At 47.8% G+C, this 15,862-nt stretch overlaps 1 protein-coding gene across 2 annotated transcripts in view; it reads left to right on the top strand.

The window, feature by feature from the left end:
• Positions 1-2,505: 2,505 nt before the first annotated feature.
• Positions 2,506-15,862, top strand: part of LOC137356833 (nuclear receptor ROR-alpha A-like) — a 63,632-nt gene continuing 50,275 nt past the window's right edge. For both annotated transcript variants that reach the window (XM_068022657.1, XM_068022656.1), the window contains exon 1: positions 2,506-2,599. In XM_068022657.1, coding sequence (XP_067878758.1) covers positions 2,527-2,599 — 73 coding nt within the window. In that variant the 5' untranslated portion in view covers positions 2,506-2,526. The remainder of the gene's footprint in view (positions 2,600-15,862) is intronic.

Here is a 15,862-nt window from a genome sequence, read left to right as displayed (position 1 = left end):
GGATGTGGGTAGTACTGACAAGGCAGCATTTATGCCCTGAGACAGTGGTGACTGGGCTTCTGTGCAAAGTGTTTCTACAGCCGAGTGGCGTGTTGGGGCCGCTTCAGAGGACGTTAAGCATCAACCACATTTGTAAGACTGGAGTCATGAGTAAAAGCAAGAGAAAGTGAGAGAGTGCTGCACTGTCGGAGGTACCGTCTTTCGGATGAGACGTTAAAACGTAAAATATCCCAGTGCCACTGTCGGAAAAAGAGCTCTCCTGGGGCCAATATTTATCCGTCAACCAATATCACTTTTTTAAAAAAAAATTATCAGCTCATTGCTGTTTCTTGGATCTTGCTGTGCTCAAATTGACTGCCTTGTATCCTGCATGAAACAGTGGCTACATTTCAAAAGTACTTCATTGGCTGTGTAGTGGTTTGGGAGGTCCTGAGGTTCAGGAAAAGCGCTATATTAATGCAAGTGTTAAAAAGGCACTGTGTTCATGTGGCCGTGCCTTCAGCAGCCCAGTGCCCTAAGACCTGGAGTCCCCTCCCTCCTCTCCACGTCTCTTTCTTCATTTAAGACTCTCCTTTAAACCTACCTCTGTGACCAAGCTTTTGTTCATCTATCCTAAAATCTTAATGTGTGTTCCCCATTACAGGCGCTGTATAAATGCAAGTTGTTGTTATAATGATAAATGATATCGGAAATGTCATCTTTATCACACACATTTGGTCACTGACTGTGGCTGTTCTCCCATTTCTTGCATGTAAGTTGTGATATATAAACAGGGAATCTATTGAGAGTGAAAGCTACAAGATTTAATTGTGCGTTGGGGGTGAGAAACTACTGATATTAAAATCGCAGACTGTTTATTTGGAGCTTTACGACAACAATAACAATTTGTATTTACATAGCACCTTTCATGTGGTAAAACATCCCAAGGCGCTTCACAGGATTATCAAACAAAATTTGACACCGAGTCACATAAGGAGATAGTAGGACCGGTGACTGAAAGCTCGGTCAAAGACCCAGGTTTTTAAGGAGCGTCTTAAAGGAGGCAAGAGAGAGAGAGAGGCGGAGAGGTTTAGGGAGGGAATTCCAGAGCTTAGGGCCCCCCAGGCAGCTGAAGGCACGGCCGCCAATGGTGGAGCGATGGGAATCGGAGGGATGGGCGAGAGGCCGGAATTGGAGGAGCGCAGAGATCTCGGAGGGTTGTAGGGGGCTGGAGGAGGTTATACCAAAGGCATTACCAATGGGAGCCAATGTAAGTCAGCGGGCATGGGGGTTGGGTGATGGGTGAATGGGAGTTACTTTATCAGGCCGTAGCGTTATGGGTTGATCTCCAGTTTACCGAGGGGACAAGGTGTCCGGCAGGGGGCGGGAGAATTTCAAATGGCCATGACGTGCTGCCCCTTTAAGGAAGTCAGGCTGCTGTCCCTTTAAATATGCCCGGGCTGTGTCAGTTTCCACCTGTGGCGTAACTCACCAGCATTGTGTGTGGGGCAACGTGGGAGCTTAACTCCACTTTCCTGTCTGCCCCCCATAACCCTTGACTATCAAAAAATCTATCTAACTCAGCCTTGAATAAATTCAATGACCCAGACTCCACTGCTGTCTGGGGAAGAGAATTCCACAAACTAGCAACCCCTCTAAGAGAAAACGTTTCTCCTCATCTCCCTCTTAAAAGGGAGACCTTTTATTCTTAAACTGTGACCCCCCCCCCCCCCTAGTTCTAGACTCCCCCACGAGGGGAAACATCCTCTCAGCATCCGCCCTGTCAAGCCCCCTCAGGTTCTTATACATTTCAATAAGATCACCTCTCGTCATGAGCAGTAAGTAATTGAGTTGAATACAAAAATCAGAGAAATGCTCATATTAAAGCGTGTTTACTGGTGTTAAATTCAACATTGAGGAACCGGACAAAAAATAAAATAATCTCTCACAGCACTGCAGGATAAAAGTGCCCTCACTTTGATAACTCCAGCAGTAGTTCTGGAGACTGTGTCTAAAGAATTAAGAGTGGACAAACTAAAAGGAGACTTTTTTTTCCCCCTCTTCCTCCTGGGTCCTTGCTCCCTGCTCATCGCCAGACTTGCTGAATCTGTGTCTGGGGACGATTGGTTTCAAAAAGGGAGGGTGTTAAAATGACAAATTTATTCGCTTCAAATTCTAATTCAATGAGAGAAAAATAAATAATCAATTTCAAGTCTTCAGCCTCTGGTTGAAATCAACCAGCCCTTGAGAAAAATGTAACTTTTAATTTTTGCACACTCTAGGTGTGTAATTTTATTCTTTGGAAGTTCTCAGGTTACCCTCAAACTGTGGTTTAACAAATTAAAATCACACACTGGTTATTTCAACTGCTCACTCTTGGGCTGTCAAACGATTAGGGAAAACTTCGTCTCTGAGCTCGACTCAATTCCCCTGTACAATCCTCTCTCTCTCTCTAACACACAACACGCACATTATCTGATCAACCCTTTACCCCCCTGCTTGTCTTTTAAGTATAGATACCACCCACAGTAGCACAGCGAGGGATTTATGGAGACATCGCTTCCTGATAACTCTCTACATGCCGCGTTTTCGACCATGCAGCGACAGACTCTTAGTAAAGGTAAGGACGTGTGTTTCATTCTAACGCCGGGGCTCTCTGCACCCCAGTTGTCAACACTTTCAGCAGTCTTGCTCCTGAGCTTACCTCTGTTTTTTTTGGTCGTTCTTGCATTCGAGATTTATGTGATTTAAAAAAAAAATAACCATGTTATTTTTCTTTTTTGGCCCAGCTTAAAGGATTAGCTGGGCAAAAATACTTCTAAACTGCTGTTGACTGTTTACGAGCTGTCTGCAAGGTGCAGCTGAATTAAACCCTCTTTGATATTCTGTGCAAGTGTATAGTGTGGAACTGAAATGTTTGACAGACCTGGGAAATTCCTCATCCCCCTTCCCCCCCCCCCACTCAGTTCCCAGTGGATGGGGAAAGGGATGGCAAGAGGTGAGTGGAGGGTACCATATGCAGTTTTATACTCTGGCACTGTGCAGTGTTGCCCTCGCTGTGGGGAGGGGAGTGTGATTTCCCCCCTACATAGGTGATTTAACTGGGCAAACTTGTTACTGGGATCTCCTGAGGGTCCACAGCGTTTGCACACAGAATTGTTACAGCACAGAAGGAGGCCACTCGGCCCATCGTGCGAATGCTTGAAGGAAAAAGTCTTACAGAGACGGTTGGGAGTTGTAATCTCGTGCTGCTCCAGACGTGGACCTGTTACTCCAGTAATTCGCTGTTTATCCACTGGACTTATAGAATGACCGTCCCCCCCTGTGTATAATTTATACCCTGTCTGTATATTAGTTTTTACTCTCCCTAACGACTCCTCTACCTGGCCCCGTTTTAACCCCCATTGAACCGAACAGTGCTGTGTGCCCAGGAGCTCCTGCTTTCGCTGGTTTAGCAAAGTGACTTCCTAAACACGAAATTAAAACCACCTCTCTCGCGTCGGGTCACGTCACTGGTTCTCTCGTACCTCACCCCCCCCGGAGCTGCTCCCGAGTTAAGCAACGTGAGTTTAAGCTGGCTGGTGAAACGTCTTTTACACACCACTGGGCGGCTCAACTGCGAACCTTCAGAAGGCCCCGTTAATAGGAACAGAGGTGCACGAGGAGGCCATTCAGCCCCCCCCCCCCCCGCTGAGCCTGATCGGCCATTCAGTCAGATCGTGGCTGATCTGTAACTTTAGCGCCTTGGTTCCCTAAACCTTAATACCCCTAACCCAGCAAAAAAAAAAATCTGTCTGCAAGGACAGGGGCAGCAGGAGCATGGGAACACCACCACCTGCAAGTTCCCCTCCAAGTCTCACACCATCCTGACTTGGAACAATATCGGCCGTTCCTTCACTGTCGCTGGGTCAAAATCCTGGAACTCCCTCCCTAACAGCACTGTGGGTGTACCTACCCCACATGGACTGCAGCAGTTCAAGAAGATGGCCTACAAACACCAACTGACGCCACCAGCCACCTCCAGAATATAAATACAGCATTGTCCTAGTGACCAGATCACTTGTTTTAATGACGTTGTCTCAGGGATAATCTTTAAAAAAAACACAATGCAATATACAGTGACTATATTAACATCTGGTTTGTTTTTATGACACATCATTTTTAATTAAGTGCCAACTTTTAACAGCAAAGAGTGTGACGATAACATTTATTTGGTGATTTTTTCTCTCTCTGCCATTGTTGAGGTGTGGGTGGGGAATTAACTTCAAGCGATTGGATACTGAATCACAGTGGGCGGTGGGAGGCTCAGGTGATTACAGTGCCCGTAACCTACTCGCCTCCAGAAAGGGTACGATGCCAAGTACTGGTGAGGGCATGGGGGAGAGTGGGGGAGCTGTGGTGTCAGCCGTGGCTCAGTTGGCGGCAACTCTCACCTCCGGAGTCAGCAGTCTTGGCTTCAAATCCCACTCCGGAGCACAAAGTCTAGGCTGACCCTCCAGTGAGGGACGCTGAGGGAGTGCTGCATCGTCCAGAGGTGGACGCTGAGGGAGTGCTGCATCGTCCAGAGGTGCTGGCTTTTCAGATGAAACGTCAAGCTGAGGCCCCGCCCGCCCCCTCTGGCGGACATAAAAGACTCCACGGCCACTATTGGAACAGGACCGGGTGGTGGGGCAGGAGTTCTCCCCGGTGTCCTGGAGCCAATATTTATCCCTCGACCAACGTCACTGATAATCTGGGAGATTATCATCACTATATTGGTGGGAGCTTGCTGTGTGAAAATTGGCTGCCAATGGTTACCACACTTCAAAGGACTTAATTGGCCGCAAAGTGCTTTGAGATGTCCTGCGCTCGGTGAAAAAGTGCTATCTAAATGCACCCTGCTGTGCTTTGGTGCTGACCAGCAAGGATTTTCCCTGTGCCACTGCACGCTTCCTCCTCTTCCCACCCAGGATAGTTGGCATGACTTCACGATTAGCCGGTTAACCGCCGGTGACGTTGCCTGTCTTACCTCACCGGCTCCTCTGGCACGTCGCGTCATTGAAAACCACCCGACCCTCTCGTACGTCGTGTTCAGACCACGGGCTATTCCTTTCACATCCCCCTTCGAGAAACTCTTGCATTTAATTCGACATCGCCTTTCGTGATCTCGGGGCGTCCCTCAGCACTTACAACCAATGACGTACTGTCTTTGAAGCGAATTCAACAGTGTAGTGCGGGAAACATGGCACACGGAAAGATCCCACAAACAGCAATGGGGTATTAATCCATTTTCTAGTGACGTTGGTTGCAGGGTATATAGTGGACGCAGGACACCCGGGGGGAGAGCGATCCCTGTGCGATCTTTTACTTCAACCTGCGAGGGCTTAACGTCTCTTCGGAAAGACGGCACCTCTGACAGTGCAGCACTCCCTCAGTACTGCTCGAGGTGTGTCGGCCTGGATCGTGGGGCCCGGGTCCCCGGAGTGGGGCTCGAGTCCACAACCGCCTGACTTATTTTTAAAATTCATCTTTTTTGGTGAGGCCGGCATTTATTGTCTGTCCCGCGAAAGTGGTAGCAAGCCTCCTTCCTGACATGCCGGCAGCTGTTTGCTGCAAACTGAGTCGGCCACTTGAGACGGCAGTTTAGTGTCAGCCACCAACCAGAGTCACGTAGAGGCCCAGACTGGGTCAGGACGGCCGGTTTCCTTCCCTAAAGGGACTTTACTGAACCGGTTGCGTTCTTACAACAATCTGAATGAGACCAGCTTTTTTAAGCTGAATTCAAATTCTCAAGCTGGTTACATTCTCTGAATCACTAGTCATGTAGCCATTGTCCCACCTAGTCTGAAAGGAGAGAATGTACCTGGTCCGAGGGTATAGAAGCAGTTAGAAATGGTCCAATTAAATGGGGCTTTTTGTGGGAAGTTTTCATCTTTTACCCTTTACTGAAATCCAAGTGACATATCACCATTATTATTCCTCTGTTATTAGCTCCTTGTGATCCTGCTCTCTTGCCCCTTTGCATAATGAAACTGTGAATTAAAGAAGTGCTTTATTGAAAATGAAAACCCGGGGGTGTAATCTCACTGTAGGCAAAAATTAGAAAGCTTGTGTCTTAATATTGTATGAAACGGGAGGTGCAGTTTGAGACAAGTTGCTGCATAAATAAAAGCACCGAGGTGTCAGACGTGGCTCAGTGGGCGGCATTCTCGCCTCTGAGTCAGAAGCTTCGAGCCCCGCTCCAGAAACTTGAGTACGTAATCCAGGCCGACGCTCCCAGTGCCAGTACTGAGGGAGTGCTGCACTGTCGGAGGTGCCGCCTTTCAAATGATACGTTAAAACGAAGCCCCGCCTGCCCTCTCGGGTGGATGTAATAGATCCCACCGCCACTATTGGAAGAAGAGCGGGAGGTGGTGGGGGGGGGGGGGGGGGGTGGGCCTGGCGTCCTGGGCCCAACATTCATCCCTCAACCAGCATCAGTAGAAACGAACAATCTGGATGTTGATCGCAATGTTTGTTTGTGGGATTTTGCTGTGTACAAATTGGCCGCTGCGTTTCCTAAATTACGACAGCGACTACACTCCAAAAAGCACTTCGTTGGCTGTCTTTGGGATGCCCTGAGGTCATAGCAGGCGCTATAAAAATGAAGGTCCTTCTTTCTGAGTGAATACCGTAATTATATATGGTGCCTCACGTCACACCACTGGAATGTCTCAATTGTGTTTTTGCACAATGAATTAATTTTGTGAAGTCAGAAGTCCGGCTGCACAGACGTGAGCACGAAATCTAGGCTGACGCCCTTTAAGCTGTCATTTTGTAGGCAAACGCAGAAGCTAATTTGTGCATATCGAGCTCCCACGCACAACAACATAAGTAATCTGTGTTGTCGGCGGTATTGGTTGAGGGAGGAACAGTGTTCAGGGCACCAGTGAAAACTGCCCTGCTCTTCGAGTCGTAATGGCTTTCAGCCAATCGAGTCCACCATGCCAGTTCTCTGCAGAGCAATCCAGTCAGTCCCGCTCCCCCGCTCAATCCCCCGTAGCCCTGCAAGTTTATTCGCCTCGAGTGCCCATCCAATTTCCCTTTCAGATCATTGATCGTCTCCACTTCCACCACCCTCGTAGGCAGCGAGTTCCAGATCGTTACCACTCGCGTAAAAAAAAAAGTTCTTCCTCACATCCCGCAACAACCCCCCACATCTGCTGCCCAAAATCTGTGTCCTCCAGCCCTTGTACCATCAGCTACCTTATCGAAACCAGTCATAACCTTGTACACCTCCATCAAATCTCCATTCGATCTCCTTTGCTCCAAGGAGAGCAACCCAACCTTGTTCTTCAAACACTGCAGCGAGGTCCGCCTGAGCAGAGAGAGAGATGCGATCTCAGCTTAACACCTCCTCCATTAAGCTGCACCCCACCTTTGCGATAACGTAATCAGCAATTTCTGTGGATGCCGGGGGGACAACTGGAGCTCTCAAGTCTGAGATCGACAGATTTTCGTCGGGTAAGGGGATCAAAGGTTATGGCGCAAAAGACGGGTAGCTTGAGTTAAGATACAGGTCAGCCACAGTCTAACTGAATGGCGGAACAAGCTCGAGGGGCTGAATGGGCCTCCTCCTGTACTGAACGGAGCAGGTGTTATTCGAGTTAGTTAGAATTTTCCAACAACTGGTTTGATTTTTTAAAAAAAATAGGTTCGAGTACGAAAGCGGGAAGGTGATAGCGAATCTATATGCGTCTTTGATTCGGCCTCACTTGGATAGTTTCTGGAGCCCAGTTACAAAAGATTATTTTAATTGGGCTTGTACTCCCTGGAAAAGAGAAGGTCGGGGAGGGGTGAGAATGATCTGATTGCTGTTTCTCGCGCTTGCTAAGGTGGACCAGCACAAGCTAATTTCACCTTGTAGGATCAGCGGAGATGGCCTGTGCTCAGAGGAAGATTAAATAGAAAAACGAATCTGCGGGAAACAATATTTCAGTGAGCGAGTGGTCAGTCTGTGGAACAGGCTCCCTGAGGAGGAAGCAATCAACACTGAGTCATTCGGCTTAGTCAAATGTCTTTCAGTAAATAACATATTATAGATACAGAGCATGAGTAATATGAGACATGACGTGGTGAGTGTGGTGTGGTTTGGGAGGGGACTGGTGACTTTGGACCTATGGTTCCCAAAGCTCTTCACCACTGGGGGTTTTCCTCACCTCATGTCTGGGTCTGCTGTAGATTCAGTGATCGAGATTGATTACTATGATTAGGTAACAACTCCATTATTGCTGTATCAGGTCATTGTCAGCCTGGTAGAATGTGATCCACGTGAACATTGGTCTTATCTTGTCTAGGAAGTCCAATGGTTTGTGCAAAAAGAACATTGGGGCATTGGAAAGAGTGCCATGTAGATTTGTTGGGGTGGTACTCAGTTTTATGCTCGGAGATGCATTTGCCTGAGGGAGTGCTGCACTGTCAGCGGGTGCCGTCTTTCAGATGCTAAATTAAACCGAGGCCCCCGTCTCGGGCGGATGTAAAAGATTTCCCCGGCCACTGTTGGAAAGGAGAGCTGGGGCAGGGTCTCTTCCCCACCCCATATCTCCGGTTGCACCTTCCTCCTTCATCCAATGCCAGCGGAACCAGCTAAACTCCCATTTGCTGTTTGTGGGATCTTGCTGTGCGCAAATTCAGTGACATACCACCCCCCCCCCCCCCCACCCCCACCCCGCCACCGTTAGCCTTCGTGAGGACAGCGACCCGCATGTCACGAGCCGCGCAAAGCCTTCGGGGACATTCCGCGGACGTGAAAGGCGCTAGATAAATGTAAGTTAACGGAATTTTGATTTTGGCAAACTTCCCTCCCCATCTCCCCTCGTGACGCGGACGTCCCTTTCAATGTCTACATCGTATCCCAAAGCCTCTGCGTGCATTGTCGTGTGCTATATATAGGCTAATGCCAGGCTATAGGTTAGTGAGATTGCACAGTGAGCCACGTGACTGAAAGGGGCCAACCCGCCCAGTGGGACCACCACCACTAGGAAGCAGCCAGTGCTTTGGGGAACCTTTAAACATCCTCTGTAGCTCCCCTGACGAATAAGTGAAGCTATGTCATGGCTACGCTGCACAGACCAGGGAGCCCAGTTTTTGCACTGGGTTAGCCATTCTCGGCCGTAATTCCAGTTGAGGCCCTCTAATTGATCCCTGCTTTGCGGGTGGGGTGGGGGGGGGGCTGGTGGTGGCTTGTGGAACGAGGGAGGGAGAGTGCAGTGAAGAGATTTTTTTTTTAAATGAGCTTGCAGACATTGGGATCAGATGCGGCTGTGACGCGTTCCATTCCACAGCTGAATAGCTCGCCATCAGGTGAATGATGCCCATTTATTGATTGGAAAGCAGTCAACTAGGGAATCCTAAATGACAACTATGAGGGATGGAGTTGGGTGGGAGAAGTGGGGGAACGGAGGGTGAGAGACAGCAAGGGGAGGGGGACGGTGCGAGGGTAAAAATAGCTGGCACGGTGCCAGAAGGAGGAGACCATTCGGCCCTTCGAACCTGTTCCACCATTTAATGAGATCATGGTCCGTCTGCAACCTAACTCCATATACCCTTTTGTCCTTAGTTTATTAATATTTCTCCTTTATGTCATGCTGCATAATGACATAACGTAACATCGAAGAGGTCGGTTTGAAGGAGCGTCTTAAAGGAGGTGAGAGAGAGAGAGGTGGAAAGGTTTAGGGAGGGAATTCCAGAGCTTAGGGCCCCCCAGGCAGCTGAAGGCACGGCCGCCAATGGTGGAGCGATGGGAATCGGGGCGGCGGGGGGGGGGGGGGGATGCGTGAGAGGTCGGAATTGGAGGAGCGCAGAGATCTCGGAGGGTTGGAGGAGGTTACAGAGATAGGGAGGGGGGCGAGGCAGTGGAGGGGATTTGAAAACAAGGATGGAGGATTTTAAAATCAAAGCGTTACAAGACCGGGAGCCAAAGAAGGTCAGTGAACGCAGTGAGTGGGGTGAACAGGACTCGGTGTGAGTTAGGCGACGAGCTTCAGCGAGATGGGGCCTCCATCACGGAGAAACGGTCCGGGTTCGGATTTGGTTCTCGGCGCAAGGTGGAATTTATGGCGTCACGCAGTTTCCCAGCACTGACATCCCTCCGATGACACACCAAGCTATACACTGACTCACTTTGCTTTGCCGAGACACCCACACAGACCGATACCTGGAGAGAGAGAGAGAGGACCACGGTGTGTCTGAAGTGACGGAAAGAAAAAAAGAGCGCAGATTCTTTCAATTGAAGCTGGATGTTTTTAAACACTGTGTCTCTGATCCAGGGCTTTATAAAAAGAGGCATTTGGTACAAAGGCAAGCAAAGCAGGTCATGTTAAACCTTTCCAATTCACTGCTTAGGCCTCAGCCAGAGTACAGTATTCCAATCCTGGGCATCCCACTTTTAGGAAGGGTGTCAAGGCTTTATGGAGGGTGCGGAGGGAGATTTACCAAGATGAGAGACTTCAGTTAATGTGGAGAGACTGGGAGAAGCTGGGATTGTTCTCCTTCGAGCAGAGAAGGTTAAGGAGGACATTTAATCGGGGCGTTCGAAATCAGGAAGGGTTTTGACGGAGTAAATAAGGAGAAACTGTTTCCAGTGGCAGGAGGGTCGGTAACCAGAGGGACACAGATTGAAGATCACTGGCAAAACAACCAGAGGGGGGGGGGAGATGATTTTTTTTTTTTAACACAGCGAGTTGTTGTGATCTGGAACACGCTGCCTGAAAGGGAGTGGAAGTAGATTCAATAGTCGGGGAATTGGAGAAATACTTGAAAAGGAAAAATTCGCAGGACTGTGTGGGTGGTTGGTGGGGGTGGGGGGGGGGGGGGGCGGGGTGGGGAAGTGGGACTAATTGGATAGCTCTTTCATGGAGTGTGCGATGGGCTGAATGGCCTCCTGTGCTGTATCATTCCACGAGAGTCACATCGACGGGGGACCCTTTTTTTTTAACAAAAAAAGAGAAGTCGCAAAAATCCAAGAGGAGGCCACTCGGCCTGTCATGCGTCTGCTAGCTCCATGTCAGAGCTGTCTGCTCTCCTTTCCTTTCCTCCTGTACGCTTCAATTTGTTTCCCCAATTTCCTCTCAAATGGCTGGGCTGCTCTTCTCTTGTGGGATGGATTCCATATTTTAAAAACCCTTTAGTGGGAGAATTCTTGGGAACCTCCTCCTTTAGGGTTTGTGCCCCTTAGTCACTGGCTCACTCACCAGTGGTGAGAGTCTTTCTCTATTTAACCTTTTGTAATCAGACACCCGCTTAACCCCAACGTGTACAGCCGAGCTTTGATCAACCCTCATCCCGAGCTCCATCCTCCCACCCTGTGTACCATCCTAGTGAATCTACATTTGTATCTTTTCTCATTGCCTCGATATCTTTTCTTATAGGAACATACGAACTGACATTCGTAGTCGGGGGACTAGAGGGATGAGCTGGGATGGATTTTGACGGGGTCTAGACGGATGGGGAGCTAGAGGGATGGGTATCCAACATTCAACATGGGAAATAGGAACAGCAGTAGGCTAATCGGCCCTCGAGGCTGCTTTCCCATTCAGTAAGATCACGGCTGTCGTTATACCTCTACGCCACTTTCCTGCCGTATCCCGATATCCCTCGATTCCCTTAGAGTCCGAAAATCTATCGATCTCTGTCTTGAATATACTCAATGACTGAGCACCCACAGCTCTCCGGGGGAGAGAATTCCAAAGATTCACAACCCTCCGAGTGAAGAAATTTCTCCTCGTCTCAGTCCGAAATGGCCGAGCCCTGAATCTGAGACAGTGTCCCTCTAGTTCTGGACTCACCAGTCAGGGGGAATCAGCCTCTCACCATCTACCCTGTTAATCCCTTTTTAAGGATTTTATACGTTTCAATACAATCATCTCTCATTCCTCTCCAGAGAATATCGGCCCATCCTACTCAATCTCTCCTCGTAGGACATCCCTCTCATCCCAAGAATCGACCGAGTGAATCTTCATTGAATCCTCTCCGAGACAATATATTCTTCCCTAGAAGAGGAGACCCAGAACTAATCCACAGTTTTCCAGGTGTGGTCCCACCCAAAGTCCTATGTAGATGGCAGCAAGACTTCCTTGCTCAGACTCCAAACCCCTCGGAATAAAGGCTAACCATCCAGTTTGCCTTCCTAATTGCTTGCTGCACCTGCTTGTTAACTTTCTATGATTCGTGTACAAGGATATCCAACGTACCAACATTGACTCATCTCTCACCTTTTATAAACGAGTCTGTATTCTATTCTTCAGACCAAAGTGCATAACTTCACATTTCTTTACATTGTGCTCCCCTCCTGTTCACTAATTGTACCAGTCCATATCCTGTCTTTAACTTAATGAACCACTTTTCCTTCTCATTGACAACAAAGGGCAGTGGAAAAACTTTTCTTTCATTGTTTTAATTTCTCCATTGAACAGAAAAGGGGCTTCCTTCAATCAAATAAGATTTGGGGCAAAGGCAGATACAGGGAGTTAGGTTACAAATCTCATTGAAAGGTGGAACAGACTCACATGCTGCTATGTCCTATGTTGGCTACATAAATCCAACATTGACTAAATCCAGGGCCGGAACAGCTGAGATATCGGAATGCCGGGAACGCAGGACTTCCTCGCGGGTCACGTCATCGCTAGTGGAGATTTTTCCGAAGCGTGGTAATGGGGTGTTCGCGTGCTCTGATGAACTCTGATTGACCTGCTCTCTCTCCGTGGGCCTTATCTGATTCGAAGGCGAGTCAGAAATAATTTCACGCTTTCGTAAGATAGAGAAGGTGTCAGGTTTGTCAGCAAGCACAGCTCCCGACGAGCAAGCGAAAATTGTGCACCTAAAGTCTAGTCATTGTTGTAATGTAGGTAATACGGAGGCCAATTTGTGCACCGCAAGTTCCTACGAGCAGCAATGTCATCTGTTTGTCATGTTGGCTGAGGGTTAAATTTTGGGCCCAGGACACTGGGTAGAGTTCCCCGCGCCCTCCCCCCGCCCCCCCCCCACTCTTCTTTGAAATAGCAGCTGTGGGATCTTTGACATCCACCCGAGAGGGCAGACAGGGCCTCGGTTCAACGTCTCAACCGAAAGAAGGCACCTCCGACAGTGCAGCACTCCCTCAGTGCAGCTACTTGGTCACATATACTGAAACCAGACATTCATTGTACGGATTTTAGAAGCTGAGAGCAGATTCTCTAACTCCTGGGGTGCTAGAGGTTAGGATGGAACTCATGAACTAGACCGAAGGACGATGAAACACTAAGCAAATCACCGGGGTGGAGTGGGACGGTTTTCACCGTAACAGTAACCGCGAGTGCCAGGAAACACAGCGAGTTGAGAAATCCCCCAAGGTGCACAATTTTTGCTTGCTCGTCAGGAGCTGTGCTTGCTGACAAACCTGACACCTTCTCTGTCTTACGAAAGCGTGAAATTATTTCTGACTCGCCTTCGAATCAGATAAGGTCCACGGAGAGAGAGCAGGTCAATCAGAGTTCATCAGAGCACGCGAACACCCCATTACCAAGCTTCGGAAAAATCTCCACTAGCGATGACGTGACCCGCGAGGAAGTCCTGCGTTCCCGGCATTCCGATGTCTCAGCTGTTCCAGCCCTGGATTTAGTCAATGTTGGATTTATGTAGCCAACATAGGACATAGCAGCATGTGAGTCTGTTCCACCATTCAATGAGATTTGTAAATTAACTCCCTGTACCTGTCTTTGCCCCAAATCTTCTTTGATTGAATAATTCCGTGACTCTCCCAAAGTACTTCATTAGCTGTAAAACGCTTTGGGACATCCTGGGGATGTGCAAGATGCTGTAGAAAATGCAAGACTTTTATTTAACGCTCCTTGAATGAAACAATGGTCCCAGACATCATGGATTCCAGTTACGCGGAGACCTGGAGAAGCTGCGGGTTGTTCTCCTTGGAGCAGAGAAGGTTAAGAGCTGATTTGATAGAGGTGTTCAAAATCATGAAGGATCAGTTATGAGTAAATAAAGAGAAACTGTTTGCAGTCGATAACCAGAGGGCACAGGTTTAAGGCAATTGGCACAAGAAGCAAAGGTGGCATGAGGAAACACAGAAATCCTCTCTTCACTTGATCTACCGTTCGTACATAGGAACAGAGTCATACATGAATAAATTCAGCAACAGTCCAGTAGAACTCGATCTTGGTGATGTGGTTCGTGCCTTTCAGGAGAGGGTGGTGTTACGATCCCGTTAGGGCCTGTTAACTTTTAAACAGAGAATGTCGAGTTCCTAGTTATTACTGAAAGAGGTTTGCTGCAAGATTTCACATTTTAAACAAAAACGTTACAAGAATTAAACAAAGCAAAACTTAACACTGCAACCTGAGGCATTTATATTATAATTTAAATATCTTACAGAACACTCCCGTTTAAGTTCTACACCAAATATTTCCCTATACGTTGATGTTGATTTTGATGGTTTGTTCACGTCTCCTGGGATCAATCCAAAGTGTACCACATCTCTTGGGAATTCACTTCGATCTTCTTAATTTCACGAATCTGGATTTCCCAGCTTGAGCACGGGCCTGCCTCAAAACAGAAACACCCCTGGTTCCTGACGGCCCCCATGCCTCCCGAGTCCAACTGCTTTCAAAGCCAACAGCTTTTCAAAAGCCAACGTACTTGTCCCAAAGCCAACTGACTGTCTCCATAAGCACCCAAAACAAAACTGACCCCAAAAGGCCTCTCTCCCTAGCAACATCTATCACCAGAGCCATGTGGTACATGTGGGATGGCCCAGATAGCAATTTAAGTTAATTATTTCTAACTCCAAATCTTCTCTTTGTTCTGGGAGATCATATGAATAATTTAAACCCCTGACTTGAGATAGCTACAGGCACATCATCTCCACACTTTCCATTATGACCTTACTAAATAAATATGGATGACCTGTTGATTTACAACTACCCTAGGTTGTTTGCCAGCTTCTCAAAACAGATGTTTTCATTTGTCTTGCGTTTAAAAAAAAATTCAATTCCCAAATTAAAAGTTACCACTAGAATATTAATATAAACCATGAACCAGGTGGTTGTAACAGTGGGGAGCAGGTTAATAGGGCCATAAAAATCGCAAACCAAGCACTGGGGTTCATTTCGAGGTGGACCAAATTGAAAAGAAGAAAAGTGATGTGAACTTGTATCAAACCTTGGTTAGACCACACCTGGAGTTACTACGCACAGTTCCGATCTCCGTATTATAAAAAGAGGCACTGGAGAAATGCAAATTGAGGTGCAAAAATTACTTACAAGGATGGTACCAGAACTGAGAGGTTATAACTATCAGGAAAGATTGAACAGCTTGTCTCTAGAAAAGAGAAGGCTAAAATTATGAATGGGATTGATCGGGTAGACGTAGAGAAGATGTTTCCACTTGTGGGGGGAGACCAGAACTAGGGGGCCATCAATATAAGACAGTCACTGATAAATCCAATGGGGAATTCAGGAGAAACCTCTTTCCCCCAGAGAGTGGTGAGAATGTGGAACTCGCTACCACAGGGAGTGGTTGAGGGGAATAGCGGAGATACGTTTAAGGGGGAAGCTGGATAAACACATGAGGGAGAAAGGAATAGAAGGATATGGTGATAGAGTGAGATGAAGAGGAGGGTAGGAGGAGGCTCGTGTGGAGCAAAAACACCGGCACGGTGCGGATGGGCCGAATGGCCTATTTCTGTGCTCAGAATCTTCTGTAATTCTATGTAAATTTGAGAAAATTGGCTTTGCCATGTTCTTCCATGGAACCTCAACAAACATACAAACAATAAAGAGGGTTGTGATTGAAGAAAATGGTATAGGACATGTTGTCATCCTGTCTCTGGTCACATGTTTCGAACATCTTCGACCAAAGTGCGACTTGGTTGACT

This window comes from Heterodontus francisci, chromosome 46, assembly GCF_036365525.1.
Source record: "Heterodontus francisci isolate sHetFra1 chromosome 46, sHetFra1.hap1, whole genome shotgun sequence".
Classification (NCBI taxonomy): domain Eukaryota; kingdom Metazoa; phylum Chordata; class Chondrichthyes; order Heterodontiformes; family Heterodontidae; genus Heterodontus; species Heterodontus francisci.
The sequence above is the reverse complement of the archived record's forward strand: the minus strand, read 5'-3'. Positions and strand labels throughout refer to the sequence as shown.